The sequence below is a fragment of the Dysidea avara genome, chromosome 2 (assembly GCF_963678975.1).
Source record: "Dysidea avara chromosome 2, odDysAvar1.4, whole genome shotgun sequence".
NCBI classification, from domain to species: domain Eukaryota; kingdom Metazoa; phylum Porifera; class Demospongiae; order Dictyoceratida; family Dysideidae; genus Dysidea; species Dysidea avara.
In genome coordinates, this window is record NC_089273.1 from 45,669,845 (window position 1) to 45,683,470 (window position 13,626).

Genomic DNA, 13,626 nt, shown 5'->3' on the forward strand with positions numbered 1-13,626 from the left:
ATATATGTACATACAGATACACTTCAAGCATATTTTATATGAGCACACCCACACCCACACACCCACACACACCTGTTGTAGCAGTATTGGTTCCAGGGCAGGATCCAGTTCTTCAGCAACATTCTCCAACAAACATGGCTTACCAAAACGGACACAGTTCTCAAGACTCCTTAGGAAGTCCTTATCTGTCAACTTCAACACATCAATATTGTGGTCTTTTTCCTATAGAAAGGAGTTAACATACACACACACAGTATGCACACATACATCACTACAAACCCAAACCTTAGTATTTTACACCAACAGATATTCACTACCATTTAGTACAAATTAAGATGTGTTTTAGAACTTATATTAATATGTATGTACGCACGTACTGTACGCACGTACTGTATGTGCGTGTGCCCAATTGTACAGCTACAATACATGTACATTCCAGATAGATCTCTTGGCATTACACTACACACTATTATCTCACAAGATTTTTGATCCACTTGTTGGCTTGTCCTTGTGGGTCAATGAACAATGGCCACCTTCTAGAGAACTGAACTATCACTCCATTTTCCACTGATAGTGTATCACGAGGTAGTCCACAAATCTGCCATGACCTGATCTTGACTGGATTAGACAGTATGGAGACCAGGTTGACCCCCTGAGTGTGAGGTACTGAGTATTCTGTTAGTGATTGTAGCCACTGCTTGAGTAGTGTAGCTCTGTATTCTCCCTACAGGGTGGAGAATGGAATTATTATTAGTTAAATTAGGTAGCAATGAAAAAGTGTAATTAACTTTGTAGCAAACGAAACAGAAACTTCTATTTGCAAAAAAAAAAAAAACCCAGTAATTTGTAGCATCCCTAGGTTAGTTTATGGACCAAGGGACACTTTAGGAACGAACTAATTTCAAGTGACAGAAATCAATACATACACATACAGTAAACACTGGATCACAAAATTAAATATACTAATCTAATCAGGAGACATTGTATCCTAAAAAGTTCACAATTACTAATTCAATAGAGATGCACACTTACAGTGAAGGCTCCCTGGTAGGCCACTACACCAGCAGACACCATCACATCTCCAATAACATTAGTTAACTGGACATCAAAGTTGGCTACTGACTCTCCCCACCTCACCTTCTCATCAGCAAGACCTCCTATCAGCTATGTACATACAATAATATCATTACACCACTAATACATAGCATTGACAAAATATGATCTCTTACGTGAGCATACCCTCATACACATATTTTTTAATGCTAACCTTTTCAGCTCTTTCTAGTCTAGCAGTACAGAGGTCACACTTGTCTCCTAGTTCTTGTTTCTTAGCAACACACTCTTCATACTTTGCCTGTAGACTAGCAATTCCTTCCTCCACCTCACGTAACCTAGCTTTAGCTTCATTCAGCACCTTAAGGGTCTCCTCCAGTGAAGCATTAGCTTCTGCTAATGCTGCCTACAAATTGGGAATATTTGTAATGGAAACGTACAGGAAACTTTGAATTAACAAGCTGTATAGTAGGACCTCGACAATCTGTCAATAGCGTATGTTCTATTAGGGTAACAGAATGGAGTTCTGTATAGAAATGACTGAACAGATCTCCATATCTGAACACAGGCATAATGTTTGAAAAAGAGAGGTCCCACTGTACCTTACATAAAACAAAATAAAATCTAGTTCGGTTCTAGAGTATATTGTAATAGTGAACGCTTTTTCTTACAACATGAAACATGGACACAGCAGGTACACAACAAAACATACATTACATACATACAGTTGATTTCTTGGCTTACCCTCTTAGGAGCGACATTCTTAGCTACAAAGTGATACTTGTGCATGGCTCTGACCCACTGACATATTGACATACACGCCTTAGACACCTACATAGTATTAATACTTAACAACAGGATCACAAGGGAGGTATGGCATACCTTAAAGATGGCAGCTGGCTCAAACTCTGGATTATCAATGTATGGTTGTATCCTAGTGATCACTGGATCACTGATATTGTCCTATATGGAATGTATATACATGTAAAACATTCACATGTACCCAAAAAATAAACACCAAGACATGATTGAAATTTTAAAGGTAACCATTGTACAGTTTATAGTGAACCGAAACTTTATTCTATGGATTAAATAGCATGGCTACTTGTACATAATAAGGGATATATTTAGTATCTTGACATTTGGTTGAAGAATCAAGATCTCACTAGAAAGTACATACAATTCAGTTACCTTATCATATTTGAACAGACTCTCCAGGAACTTGGTGGGGTCTTGTAGCTGAGCTTTACCAGGTTCCCAGTAGTCATCAACTTTAGTACCAATCTTCTCTCCGGCCACTTTCTTTGGTTTGACCTCCTTCATGATGGACACTGCCTCTATCACCATACGAACACCCGGGGGCGGTCTCTGTAGTGCCCTGACCTCAACCACATCATTCTTGTTGAGTGACTTCAGGCTAGCAAGAGCTGCATCCTGTAGGAAGATGGGTATTACAGGTATAGCAATAACAATGAAGCATACTGGAATTCTTTCTTAAAGGGGTACCTCCCATGCCTTCAAAATTATAAGACATGACTTAAAATTAACCCAGGGTATACAAAAACATCTTTATGGCTCTAAGGTATCTAGGATAGAGGGGTCTGCCGTACCATGTTCATAAACTAGCAAAATATGTACACAAAACAAGAGAAATACATTATGTAACCAAACTATATTGTTAGATACTTACCAAGGCTGGCAGGGCCTCATCAAGGTCTCTCTGAGCATCCTCAGCAATTGCCTGTGTCTCTTGGGCCTTAGCAGAAGCAGCCTCTTCTTCTTTTTGCACAACTTCCTTAGTCTCGTTAGCTACCACAGTGTCTTTTTGGATCTGTTCCATTGTCTGCTCTGTATCCACCTGTGCCTGTTCTAGCAGTGGCCTCATCTCTTCCAACTCCTTCTGTAGCTTCTCCACCTCTTCACCAGTGGATAATAGCTGTAGGATGGATTGTTTGAAACAATCAAAAGTGGTTGTTGGATAAGGTATGTGTTGAACAAAATCCATGGGGATTTTAAACAGAGGTAGGAATGATTCTTGTACACATGTGAGTGTGTTATAACACTTCAAGGGCGGTGGAGCAGGCCAAAGACTGAGGGGGCCAGGCCAGCTGTAAGTCGAAGACCAAAAAAAAAAAAAAGGTCACTACCTGCTGACAGTAGCTGCTCTCCACCAATTATACCTTATTGTAACTACACATACATAGCTAAGTAGCTTGCTACACTGCTTCTCTGAGTACTGTGACTGCTCTATTAGAGTATCCAGATTTTGACTGTTCTATTAGAGTATCTCAATCTTTTCCTGCAAACAGTGTCCCATAAAAGTGGGGGGGCCATGCCCCCCGTCTCTACCGCCTATGTAACACTTCATAATAAAGCAAGAGAAAGTCTCTAAGAAGGTTCAATATTTTCAAACAATATGACCTGTTAAGTGATTGGGTGCTGGGTGTAGTTTGTACCCACATGTTTTCATAGGCCCTTTTTGCACACTGTACTATCTACACACATGCACACATATACCTTGTCCAGTCCAGTCTTAGTTCGTTGTCTGGCATTACTAATCTCAGACTTCTTCAACTTCAGTAGTCTGGAGAAGGTACCCAATAGTTCCAGATAGCTAGTAGGAGTGACATAGTTATGACGTGATAGCTCCGCTAGAAACTGTTCACTGATAGACGCCACTGACTGGTGGATGTTAACACACATCTTAACCTGTACAGTAATAACAGTAGCATGAAATAATTGGATTAATAAATAATTCATGATCATGTTTCAGTGGATTATATTATGAACCATCAATGCATAGTTATCAGTACTTTATAGTATTCTTAGTGTGCTGTAAGCCATAAGTATATAATGTGTCTTGTCTACCTGTCTACATAACTGAAAAGTGTATACAAATAGCTATGCCATTACTAAACACTGACTATTATGCACAAACAAATCAATTATTGTACAATGGATAATCAGGTATTGGGTCTAGACATTAAGCATGTTTGCTCTATTAGAGTAACTGAACTGTTGTTAACTCTAGAGATAGTTTCAATTGGCCAAATCATGCGTGTGTTCCTACCCACACTTAAAGAAAAGTAAAATAGCATATATAGCTACAAGACAGGCCTCAATAAACAGCCAATATCAAAACTAACAGAGCTCAGATAGTACAGGATCTAACATTTGTTTACTTATATTAATCTCTATTGTGTCCCACTATTTGATCCTTACACCACTAGCAATATAGGTAAGTCCCAAAGAACCCACCCAACCTGGGATACGGAATTCCTCCCTGCATTCAATCTGCCTATACTTAAACAGAATGACATGTCGTACAACACAAGGGTCATACCAATCCATCAATAGCATCAGGATTATCAATCTCTACTAGTTCATTGAGACTGAATAGTGCTACTGACTTGAGTGCTTCATCTGGCCACTCTGAGAACCAGTCAATAGTACAACATGTCACCAGACTAGGGAACTGTCTTAATCTTGACCTGAACACCTCTCCTATTGGACTGTAATGTGGTGATGATTTAACAGAAGAAATATTTATAACATACGTACATGAATTGCATGCATGCATACAAATATACAACGGGCTCACACATACGTACATGTGCATGTACACACCTCATACAGATGACAAGATGAATGTTTGATCGAACTTTTTTAGTGTAAGCAGAGAAGAGATTAGCCTTAGTAGGTTGTTGTCCAGCATCCAGTACAATCGGCTTCATAGTGTTGTAAATGTTGTCAAGATCTTCAAACTCATAAATGTTAGGAACGTCACCAGAATTGAGTATGTTATTGATGTCCTCCAAGAATGACTCACTTTTAATCTGAAAGAGTTATTGAAAATATGTACACAAGAACAGAGTCGTGCATATGTACATACACATGTGCAGAGACCACACACACATACGTGCATGCACATGTGCCCACACACGCACACACTACATACATGTGCACCACACACACACACACACACACACATGCACCACACACACACACACACACACAAACATACGCACCACACACACACACTAACACAGACATACGCACCACGCAGACACAAACACGCACCACACACACGCATGCACGCACCCACACCCACACAGACACACACACACACCTGGGTATCACTGAACAGAAACACAACTGACTTATTCTCAATACCAGCCTTCAACATGATCTTCTTAATATCCTCTCTCCATTCAGCCACTCCATAATTCTTAGACAACTCTATCTGGAAACAGTCATAATCAGCCATGTGTGACGCTAGCCTTGTAAGACTCTGCCTACCACTACCACCAACTCCTAGAAGTAAGGCATTACCCAGTGGTTGTCTGATTATACGTGATATCCTGCAAACATGCTGTGTAGCATCTAGAAAGAGTACCAGCTTCATTTGTGCTGTGTTCACTTGATTGTAGTCATCAAGAAAGTCCTCCATAATTTTAGTCATTTTAGTGTGGTCAGTAACCTCTTCATAGATTTTATTCTCCACCGAAGGATTGAGAAAGTCTCCGTACAGTATAGGTGAATTGTTTAATACTTCACTAGTCTCACATTGAAAGGTGCTTATCTTAGTTTTAAGAAGTTCTTCAAACCAAGTCCGGTCTTCATTGTTTACTAATCTGTCTTGAAACACACGAAGACACTCGTGAAACCACAATCTCAACAAAGAGCTAATGCCCTTAATCTTCTCAATAGGAGACATCAACATTCCTTGAAACACTTTGGACAAGTCACGAAGGTTGAATGTATAATGAGATTTAGCTGGTGTAGGCAATAGTTCAGTGGTAATAGTATTGTATATAGCAATAGATGATTCTACTAACTGGGTACATAGACTTTCGGCATTCTCAAAATTGCCCAGCCATGCTTTCAGGATTGAAGAGAAGATACGGTACTTGGAGGCATCTTCTAGTTCAGTGAATGACATGTAGTTGAAGTGACGTAACAATCGAGGTGTGACCGGGTTACGTCCTCCACCAGGGGGACCCATGGCCGCAACAAAGTTAATATCAATCAACTGATGAAATTGACCTACACAAGAAATAATACGATATGATACATATGAATTACTATATACGTATACGTACATGTGGAATGGCATGCTGAACCAATACCTAAACAGTCAAACCTAAAGGTGGCCCTGTTAGGAAGGTTTTACTCTACTACATGCACGCATGCAAGCACACACACACGCACATACACACAGAGGCACACTACACACATGACGTACCAATAGCCTTCCTATCATACCATCCTCCATGATCCATGTACTGTCTAATCAACTCTACGGGTGGCTGGGCCCCATACACTTCCAGTGCTGGCATGTTCATGTCATCAATGAAGAACACAAACTGTTTACCAAGTGGCGGACCAAACACTCCTTTACGCCTGAAATGTGATAACGTATACAATAAGACTTGACAGCAATATAAATACAGGCGTGCTTGAGTACATTAACTTAGTGAAAAATGTGTAATAGTACAATTGTACATGAATTTAAAAAAAAAGAAGAAAACAAACTTGAGATACTCTAATAGAACATTCAACTACTCTAAACATCAAAAAAACAAATAATTAAAAGCAGTATTACAAATCTATTCAAGAGATCAATACATTGTAGGGCACTGAAACAGTTATTAAATAGTACATACCTCTTGTCCAGTTTAGAGTCAATGATGTCCTGGGTCTGATTGGCACTGGTACGGGCTGAGAAGTTGATGAAGTGAGACAAGTAACTCTTGGGCATTTTACGTAACAGTTTATCACTAGCAGTCAATGTCTTCCCTGTACCAGTAGGACCAACACACAACACCTGAGGAGGGTGAATATGTTACACTATAACACACAGGGGGTACTTAATATTATACTATACTAACTTTCTTGTTGTTGGTTAATAGCAGTTCTATGAGGAAGGAACATCGGATAGTATCCAAGGTTGGTACAATGATGTCAGAATATCTCATTGTGGCATCAACTGACAACTCCCCACATTGATCCATCCACCCTATCCACTGGATCTGGTATGGATAGACACAATACACATTGACAGTTTCCATTATATGTACACATATGCACACACAGTGCACACACTACACATACAGTGGCTCCAGCAGATTTACTCTTCTCATCGATGTCATCATCATCATCAGTCTTACTAGCACCACTCACTCCACCATCATCTAACTGGTAATCATACACTAATCCCTTATCAGGGAATGGCATAGCACAACCTGTAAGTGGAGGGGATCACAGTACAGGTGTATATTAAACGCAGTATCTTAGTGTGCTAGTGATCAAAAGGATTTCTAGGTCAGCACTAAGGAATACTTGACTAAGTGTCTGCATTAGGTTAAATTAAATGGTCCAGCGAACATAAAACGACCTGTGTTATAATGATATTAACCATTCAGTACTCCAGCTTTCGGGAAAAAATGAGGTCGTGTTGACATTGATGTATTATAGTATGACTCTTTCTTACCAAATTTACTCATCTTCTCACGGACAAACACATCAAATTTTTTCCTCCCATCTCCATCACAAGTACCTCCAATACTCCACACCAGAGAAAAATAAAACCACGGCTCAACCAACTCCTCTATTAACTTCAGCTGATCTTCTGGGATGGGTGGCTTGCCTTCTTGCGGTATCAGGGGTGTAAAAAAACAGTCTAATAATCGTAGCAGTGAGAACGTCAGATTTCCATCCACCGTGGGAGCAAATTCTTTAGTGCTATGCCTAATAAACTTAATACTTGACTCCAAGAAGAATTCAAACAATGCTTTAAACTTCTCAGTATAAGGAGAGATGACTTCTGGTAGTTGTTCCAGCCAGCAAGTCACAAATGGGGTCAGTCCTAATATACTGGGCTCCAGGTACACCATACCACATCGACTAACTGTGGCTGGAGAGGCTACTGCTAAATCTTGTACCTCAAACATCATCGTCATCGCCTGGCAATGGAGAAACACATGTTTTCAGTGAGATCTACTCTACATGTTAATGGATACATTTAAAAGACCCAAAAATATGATGCCGGAAACAGCTGGGGCTGTAGTAAATAAAAAGCTAGGTTTCAAATACTCTTACAGAAGAGCATTTGAAACCTACTCTAATAGAACAGTCACCCAGTGTCTACACACACATACCTCAGTCAACTTGATGATTTCTCCACTACTGAGACACAACTTCTTATTATCATCCAGTACAGTGTTCATGTTCTCTATCCATACAGCATCCACCGGACCATCAAACACATACCATCTCTTGTCAGGCTCCTCACTAGATGCTCCACCTCTGATTAGAGAGGATAATATACCATCAGTCCTACAAGGGGAGAAGGGAAACAATGAGCTAATAGTGAGTGATCACTATTTCACGAGAAGCTGAAAACCTGTGTAGACCAGGTAGTGATATAATAGTAATGGAACGGATCTATACACAGTCTAAGTTAAAAGACTTTTAGTATACACTACAATACATCACACACACACACACACACACACACACACACACACACACACACACACACACACACACACACACACACACACACACACACACACACACACACACACACACACACACACACACACACACACACACACACACACACACACACACACACACACACACACACACACACACACACACACACACACACACACACACACACACACACACACACACACACACACACCATTCATGAGTCAAAGGGTCAAATTCTCCATATAGCTGTCCCATAGTAATGGACTTGGGGTTGAGTACATAAGTGTGGACTACTTCAAATGGCACTCCTCCAGCTGTGAACTTGCCCTTCAGTGATGTGAGGGCAGCCTTGAGTACTTCATAACACTACAATGGGGGAATCAGAATATTGTAATGGTAGCATATACAATACACTATATACTACAACTAACACCCACAGACACAAATGCATACACATGTACGTACACACACACACACACACACACATGTACACACACGCGCACGCACACGCAAACGCACACACACACACACACACACAAACACTTACTCTGGTCTTTCCAGATATAGTAGGTCCCACCAACATCAGACCATGCCTCACTACAGTGGTCTCATATAGTTGTATACACTTGCGTACAAATCCCTCAACGTCTTGTAAACCTTTCTTCCTAGACTGTTTTCTTATCCCTTCTTCTAGGTCACCATAATCTATTGCCTCCTCCCTAGTATTACAAATAAATGTGCTGAGATATATGTAGCAATAAACATATAATATTTATGTACAATTGCTCACAGCCAAAGTCTAACCAGTGCAACTTTATGAGCTTATGAAATGTTATGCACACTCATTATGTGACTGGGACTGTGAATACAAGACATGTGGACACATGAAATGTGAATGGATCTGGGAAAAGCGCCCATGTCAGCAGATTCACCAATAACACAAAGCTACATGAATAAACTACCAAATTTCACAATCAGAATCAGCTAGACTTGAGTAGTCTGATTTTGCTGGCTGCTTTTCCCAAGCCCAGTGGCAATCCGTACATGTGGTGTGGGACCTTGATGGAGCTATGGTCAGCCTGGGGATGGCTGTATGTGGCTGTCACAGCTCTGTGGTGTTGACTAAAGGCCTGTGCTATGAATCTCTTTTCATTTAAGCCAGTTTTGAGACCTGAATGGCCCATAACTTGGCCTAATTCATCCCTACGCGTTCCTCTTCAATTTTTTTGAACAGTCTCTTTCCCTCCTTCCGGGCCACCGCCTCCCACCCAATTTGGAGCTCGTCTGATACAGCCAACCTCGGTTCAAAAACTATCTAAAATGGTGAGAAACTTAGCTGCTGGCTACTTGCACAGTGGATGCTCTGGAAGGTAAGGAATTGGTATAAAACGTGTGAAAATTTTGGTACACATAGCTTCAACCATTAGCGAGCTACAACACACTAAATACTTAAAACCGGCATTTCTCGATACTTAAAAATAGGCGATAAGCCCGGTTTTCCCAGACCCAGACTGGGCCACATATGTGTTTACTTTTTCACAAATTCATGTATCATAATATTTTAAGTCATCGTGTTACAGCCATGTAATTTTCAGTCCTTATTCAACAATTATATGAGGGCATAAAGTACGTACCATCACACAATTAGATCATATCTTAGTACTGGAATAGAATAAGTAAATTCTGTAGCTTAATTCAATTATAAAGCCACATGTCCTGTTTTCGCAGACACAGTCACACATAATCCTTAGCATACATTCTTACTTTATCTTGGGGAACAGATCTGATACTATTCCATTGAACAGTTTGAGATCACCTTGTAAGAACTTGGGAACATTCACATCTCTGATAGCCCTTAGTACTATCAACTCCTACAGGGTAAAAATTATTACAATAGAGACGAGGGGTCACAGGTGTACAATGGCACCTGAACAGTCCAATCACAACAGTAATTGAATTTAATACACAAGCCAATTCATTTCTATAGAGTTTTGTTTGACTACTCCAATAGAACATGAAACTGTCCACAAATACTCTAACACATACGAACCTCATTCATGGTAGGGTTTTCTCTCTTCAAGTTACCAGCAGCTGAAATAACTGTCTTTACAGCTCTCATACCAAAATCATAATGGTCCTAATAGTGTGTACGACTATAACAGACATACACACAACTATTATATAACATACCTGGGAGCTAAGTTGTTCTGAGGACAATTTGAAGGTGGTCACGATTTTCTCTGCAAGTTTCTTGGCATCACTGAAACCAAACGAGAACAACATGATTTCTGCTATCATGGCGTAGTCCGGAACCATCATAGCCACTGGACGAAACAGGGCCTACAATAGATGTGAGAGGATATTATAGCAACTACAAATAAATAAATGTAAACAAAATCATCCAAATTATGTGTGTCTGCATATGTAGTGTGTATGCATGTGTGTAGTGGGTATACACGTGTTGTTGCTGTACCCAATACACACACACACACGTGCGCATACAAAAACATCTAGTTCTCACCTTCAAGTTATCAGGCAATTCAGTCCTACCAGCATATCCAGGATTCATTGTGATAAACACGGCACATGATGCCTTCAGTGTTATCTCAACTCCTTCAAATATAAACTTCTGCAGCTGTGTAGTGGAGGATTAAGAATGATACGTGTACATACATACTGCACCAAAAACACATTTATAACAAATTGTTATATACAGTGACTGGTACCCAAACATCTATTTTATCACAAAAGCGTTCAGATAAGTGAACATGTTGAAGTCCAGTTACAGTATAATATACATGGCCCTGTTCAACTTCTTTAATAGAACAAATATGTTTGAGAAAACACTCTAATAGAGCAGTCACTGCTACTGCTCAGATTTGATTGAATCCAGGTCCTACTACTCAATCATAACTCATCTACATACACGCCTACTTTGCATACTAAACTTATCCATTACACTCACATATTGTTGTTGGGCCTTCTGGATGGTTGCGATCTGTTGGGCTACCACAGACAACACTTCAATGTCAATACGATTGAACTCATCAAAGCATGCCCAGGCTCCAGCACTAAATCACATGACATAAAATATTTGAATTATACACACACATAATTTTAACTAGCCATTACATACAGTATGCTACCATTTCGTCTATTATCGTAATTTCGCATAATTTTGCTCTTATTCTTGCTCTTACTGTGTTCCTAGAATTAGCAACAGTACCCCTAGGGTTAGAAAACCGCCCCTAGGATTAGGAACAGCGCCCTTAAGATTAGGACCCTAGGATTAGGAAAAGCGCTTTCAGGATTAGGATGAAGCACGAGTGGGATTAGAATTAAGGCTGCACCGATTCCACTTTTTACCAATGCTTCAAATACCAAGTACTCAGCTGGGAAGTATCTGCAAGTACAAGTACTGATACCAAGTACCTTAAAGTAGCTACTTCATAGTGCACGCATTTATTATATAGTGCATATCATGGTATTCTTGTACACATTTTCAGTATGGCTCATGTTTATAATGAAGTAGCCAATCAAGATTTACAAAGAAGGAAGTCACTGAAATGCAAACCAGTGGATATTCCAGTATTCTTCTGGAGAAGTGTAGATAATATCATAATGGTGCTTACAAAACACAAAATAATTTATTCTAATACTGAAACAGTCACTTCTACCTGATTGCTCTATTAGAGTTATTGATTGTTCTATTAGAGTATATTGATCTTTTTCTCAGTAAAACGTTTTCACACGTAGGTTTCAGCATAGATCAGTAATTTTGCTGGTAGTTATTAGTGTTATACTTGATGCTTTTAGGTGTTCACTGTGCTAGTAAAATAAGCAAGTACAAACGAACGTTATTTTATTCTCGCATGTGATAAGAATCGGTATCTGCAACAATATAATGGCCGATTCCGATACTTCATGAAAACAGTAGTATCGGCCCGATACCGATACTAGAATCGGTGCAGCCCTAATTAGGATAACGTTTTAAAACATTAGGTTAGGGTATGGCTTAGATATAAATTATAGTGATATATAGTGATTTACATTTGTGACATTTAAATATGGCAAAAATAAAAACACCTGGCAGCTAACACCAATGGTACAGTGAGTAGGAACAGTGCTCTATGGGCTGGAGGCCTGTGATTCAAGTGCCCATTGTGTCAACTTTCTTCTTCATTTTTTGTACCTTTTGGTGTCATATTTTTTCTACGTTGTAATGGTAACATACTGTACCTAACGGCTTTTTGTAATTTCATTTGTACACAGTGGAATCTGTGCACAAATAACATCTTGAAAACCAGATTACATATCAAGATGATGTACTAAGGGATACATACAGATACTTTAACCTTTTTGGGACCTCAACTGAGTGTTTAGATTGTGCACATAATGTTTAAGTGTCTATATGTACTAACAGGTTCTACTACATCCATTTACCACTATAGTGACAATCACAGGGGAAAGCACTTTATAACTATTATCACTATAGTGACAATCACAGGGGAAAGCACTTTATAACTATTATAGGAAAACGCTGAACGTTGTGGGAATTTGGTGCATGTTCCCAATATGGAAAAACTTTCTGGAGATATTTCTGAGCATTGGAGGTCACTGTCGTGTAAGCAACAGCTAGTTAATAATTTCTTTACTGCTCCACGACAGCTCCGTAGTTTTCCTGTACATTCAGTTAAATCATTACCAACAATGGGAACATGCACCAATTCGCCACAATGGTTTTTGAATTTCTTTCCTGTGAATGGTTCTATGTACATCAATGATCGATTAATAAATACAAAAGAACATAACTATGTGTAATACGATGTTGTGTAAAATGTAGTCACCTTGCCAGTCCTTTGAAGAATTTTCCCATGGCCATGAAGTCAAGTTGATCAGAACAGTTGAACACTACACACTGTATAGCCATAGCTTTAGCCAAATCCTATACCAAACAATAAAAAATAGCTCACAAATGGATTGGTATATATGCACAAACAAATTAAACTCTGCTGTTTACTAGCTAGCAAATATGTATGAATCATACATCGACAGAAGACGTTATATGTCTCA

The 13,626-nt window shown here is 39.4% G+C and overlaps 1 protein-coding gene across 2 annotated transcripts in view; it reads right to left on the reverse strand.

The window, feature by feature from the left end:
• The window catches only part of LOC136247455 (dynein axonemal heavy chain 1-like), an 83,486-nt gene that overhangs the window by 16,445 nt on the left and 53,415 nt on the right, over positions 1-13,626 (reverse strand). For both annotated transcript variants that reach the window (XM_066039168.1, XM_066039169.1), the window contains 26 exons: positions 13,401-13,498; positions 11,519-11,624; positions 11,075-11,188; positions 10,744-10,893; positions 10,604-10,690; positions 10,318-10,424; positions 9,101-9,272; positions 8,765-8,919; positions 8,214-8,391; positions 7,547-8,018; positions 7,168-7,298; positions 6,945-7,085; positions 6,720-6,880; positions 6,299-6,456; positions 5,183-6,099; positions 4,681-4,889; positions 4,397-4,565; positions 3,571-3,762; positions 2,744-2,989; positions 2,245-2,487; positions 1,936-2,016; positions 1,798-1,884; positions 1,268-1,459; positions 1,033-1,164; positions 479-724; positions 73-222 (listed from right to left, as the gene is read on the reverse strand). In XM_066039168.1, the coding sequence (XP_065895240.1) occupies positions 73-222; positions 479-724; positions 1,033-1,164; positions 1,268-1,459; positions 1,798-1,884; positions 1,936-2,016; positions 2,245-2,487; positions 2,744-2,989; positions 3,571-3,762; positions 4,397-4,565; positions 4,681-4,889; positions 5,183-6,099; positions 6,299-6,456; positions 6,720-6,880; positions 6,945-7,085; positions 7,168-7,298; positions 7,547-8,018; positions 8,214-8,391; positions 8,765-8,919; positions 9,101-9,272; positions 10,318-10,424; positions 10,604-10,690; positions 10,744-10,893; positions 11,075-11,188; positions 11,519-11,624; positions 13,401-13,498 (5,094 nt within the window). The remainder of the gene's footprint in view (positions 1-72; positions 223-478; positions 725-1,032; positions 1,165-1,267; positions 1,460-1,797; positions 1,885-1,935; positions 2,017-2,244; positions 2,488-2,743; positions 2,990-3,570; positions 3,763-4,396; positions 4,566-4,680; positions 4,890-5,182; positions 6,100-6,298; positions 6,457-6,719; positions 6,881-6,944; positions 7,086-7,167; positions 7,299-7,546; positions 8,019-8,213; positions 8,392-8,764; positions 8,920-9,100; positions 9,273-10,317; positions 10,425-10,603; positions 10,691-10,743; positions 10,894-11,074; positions 11,189-11,518; positions 11,625-13,400; positions 13,499-13,626) is intronic.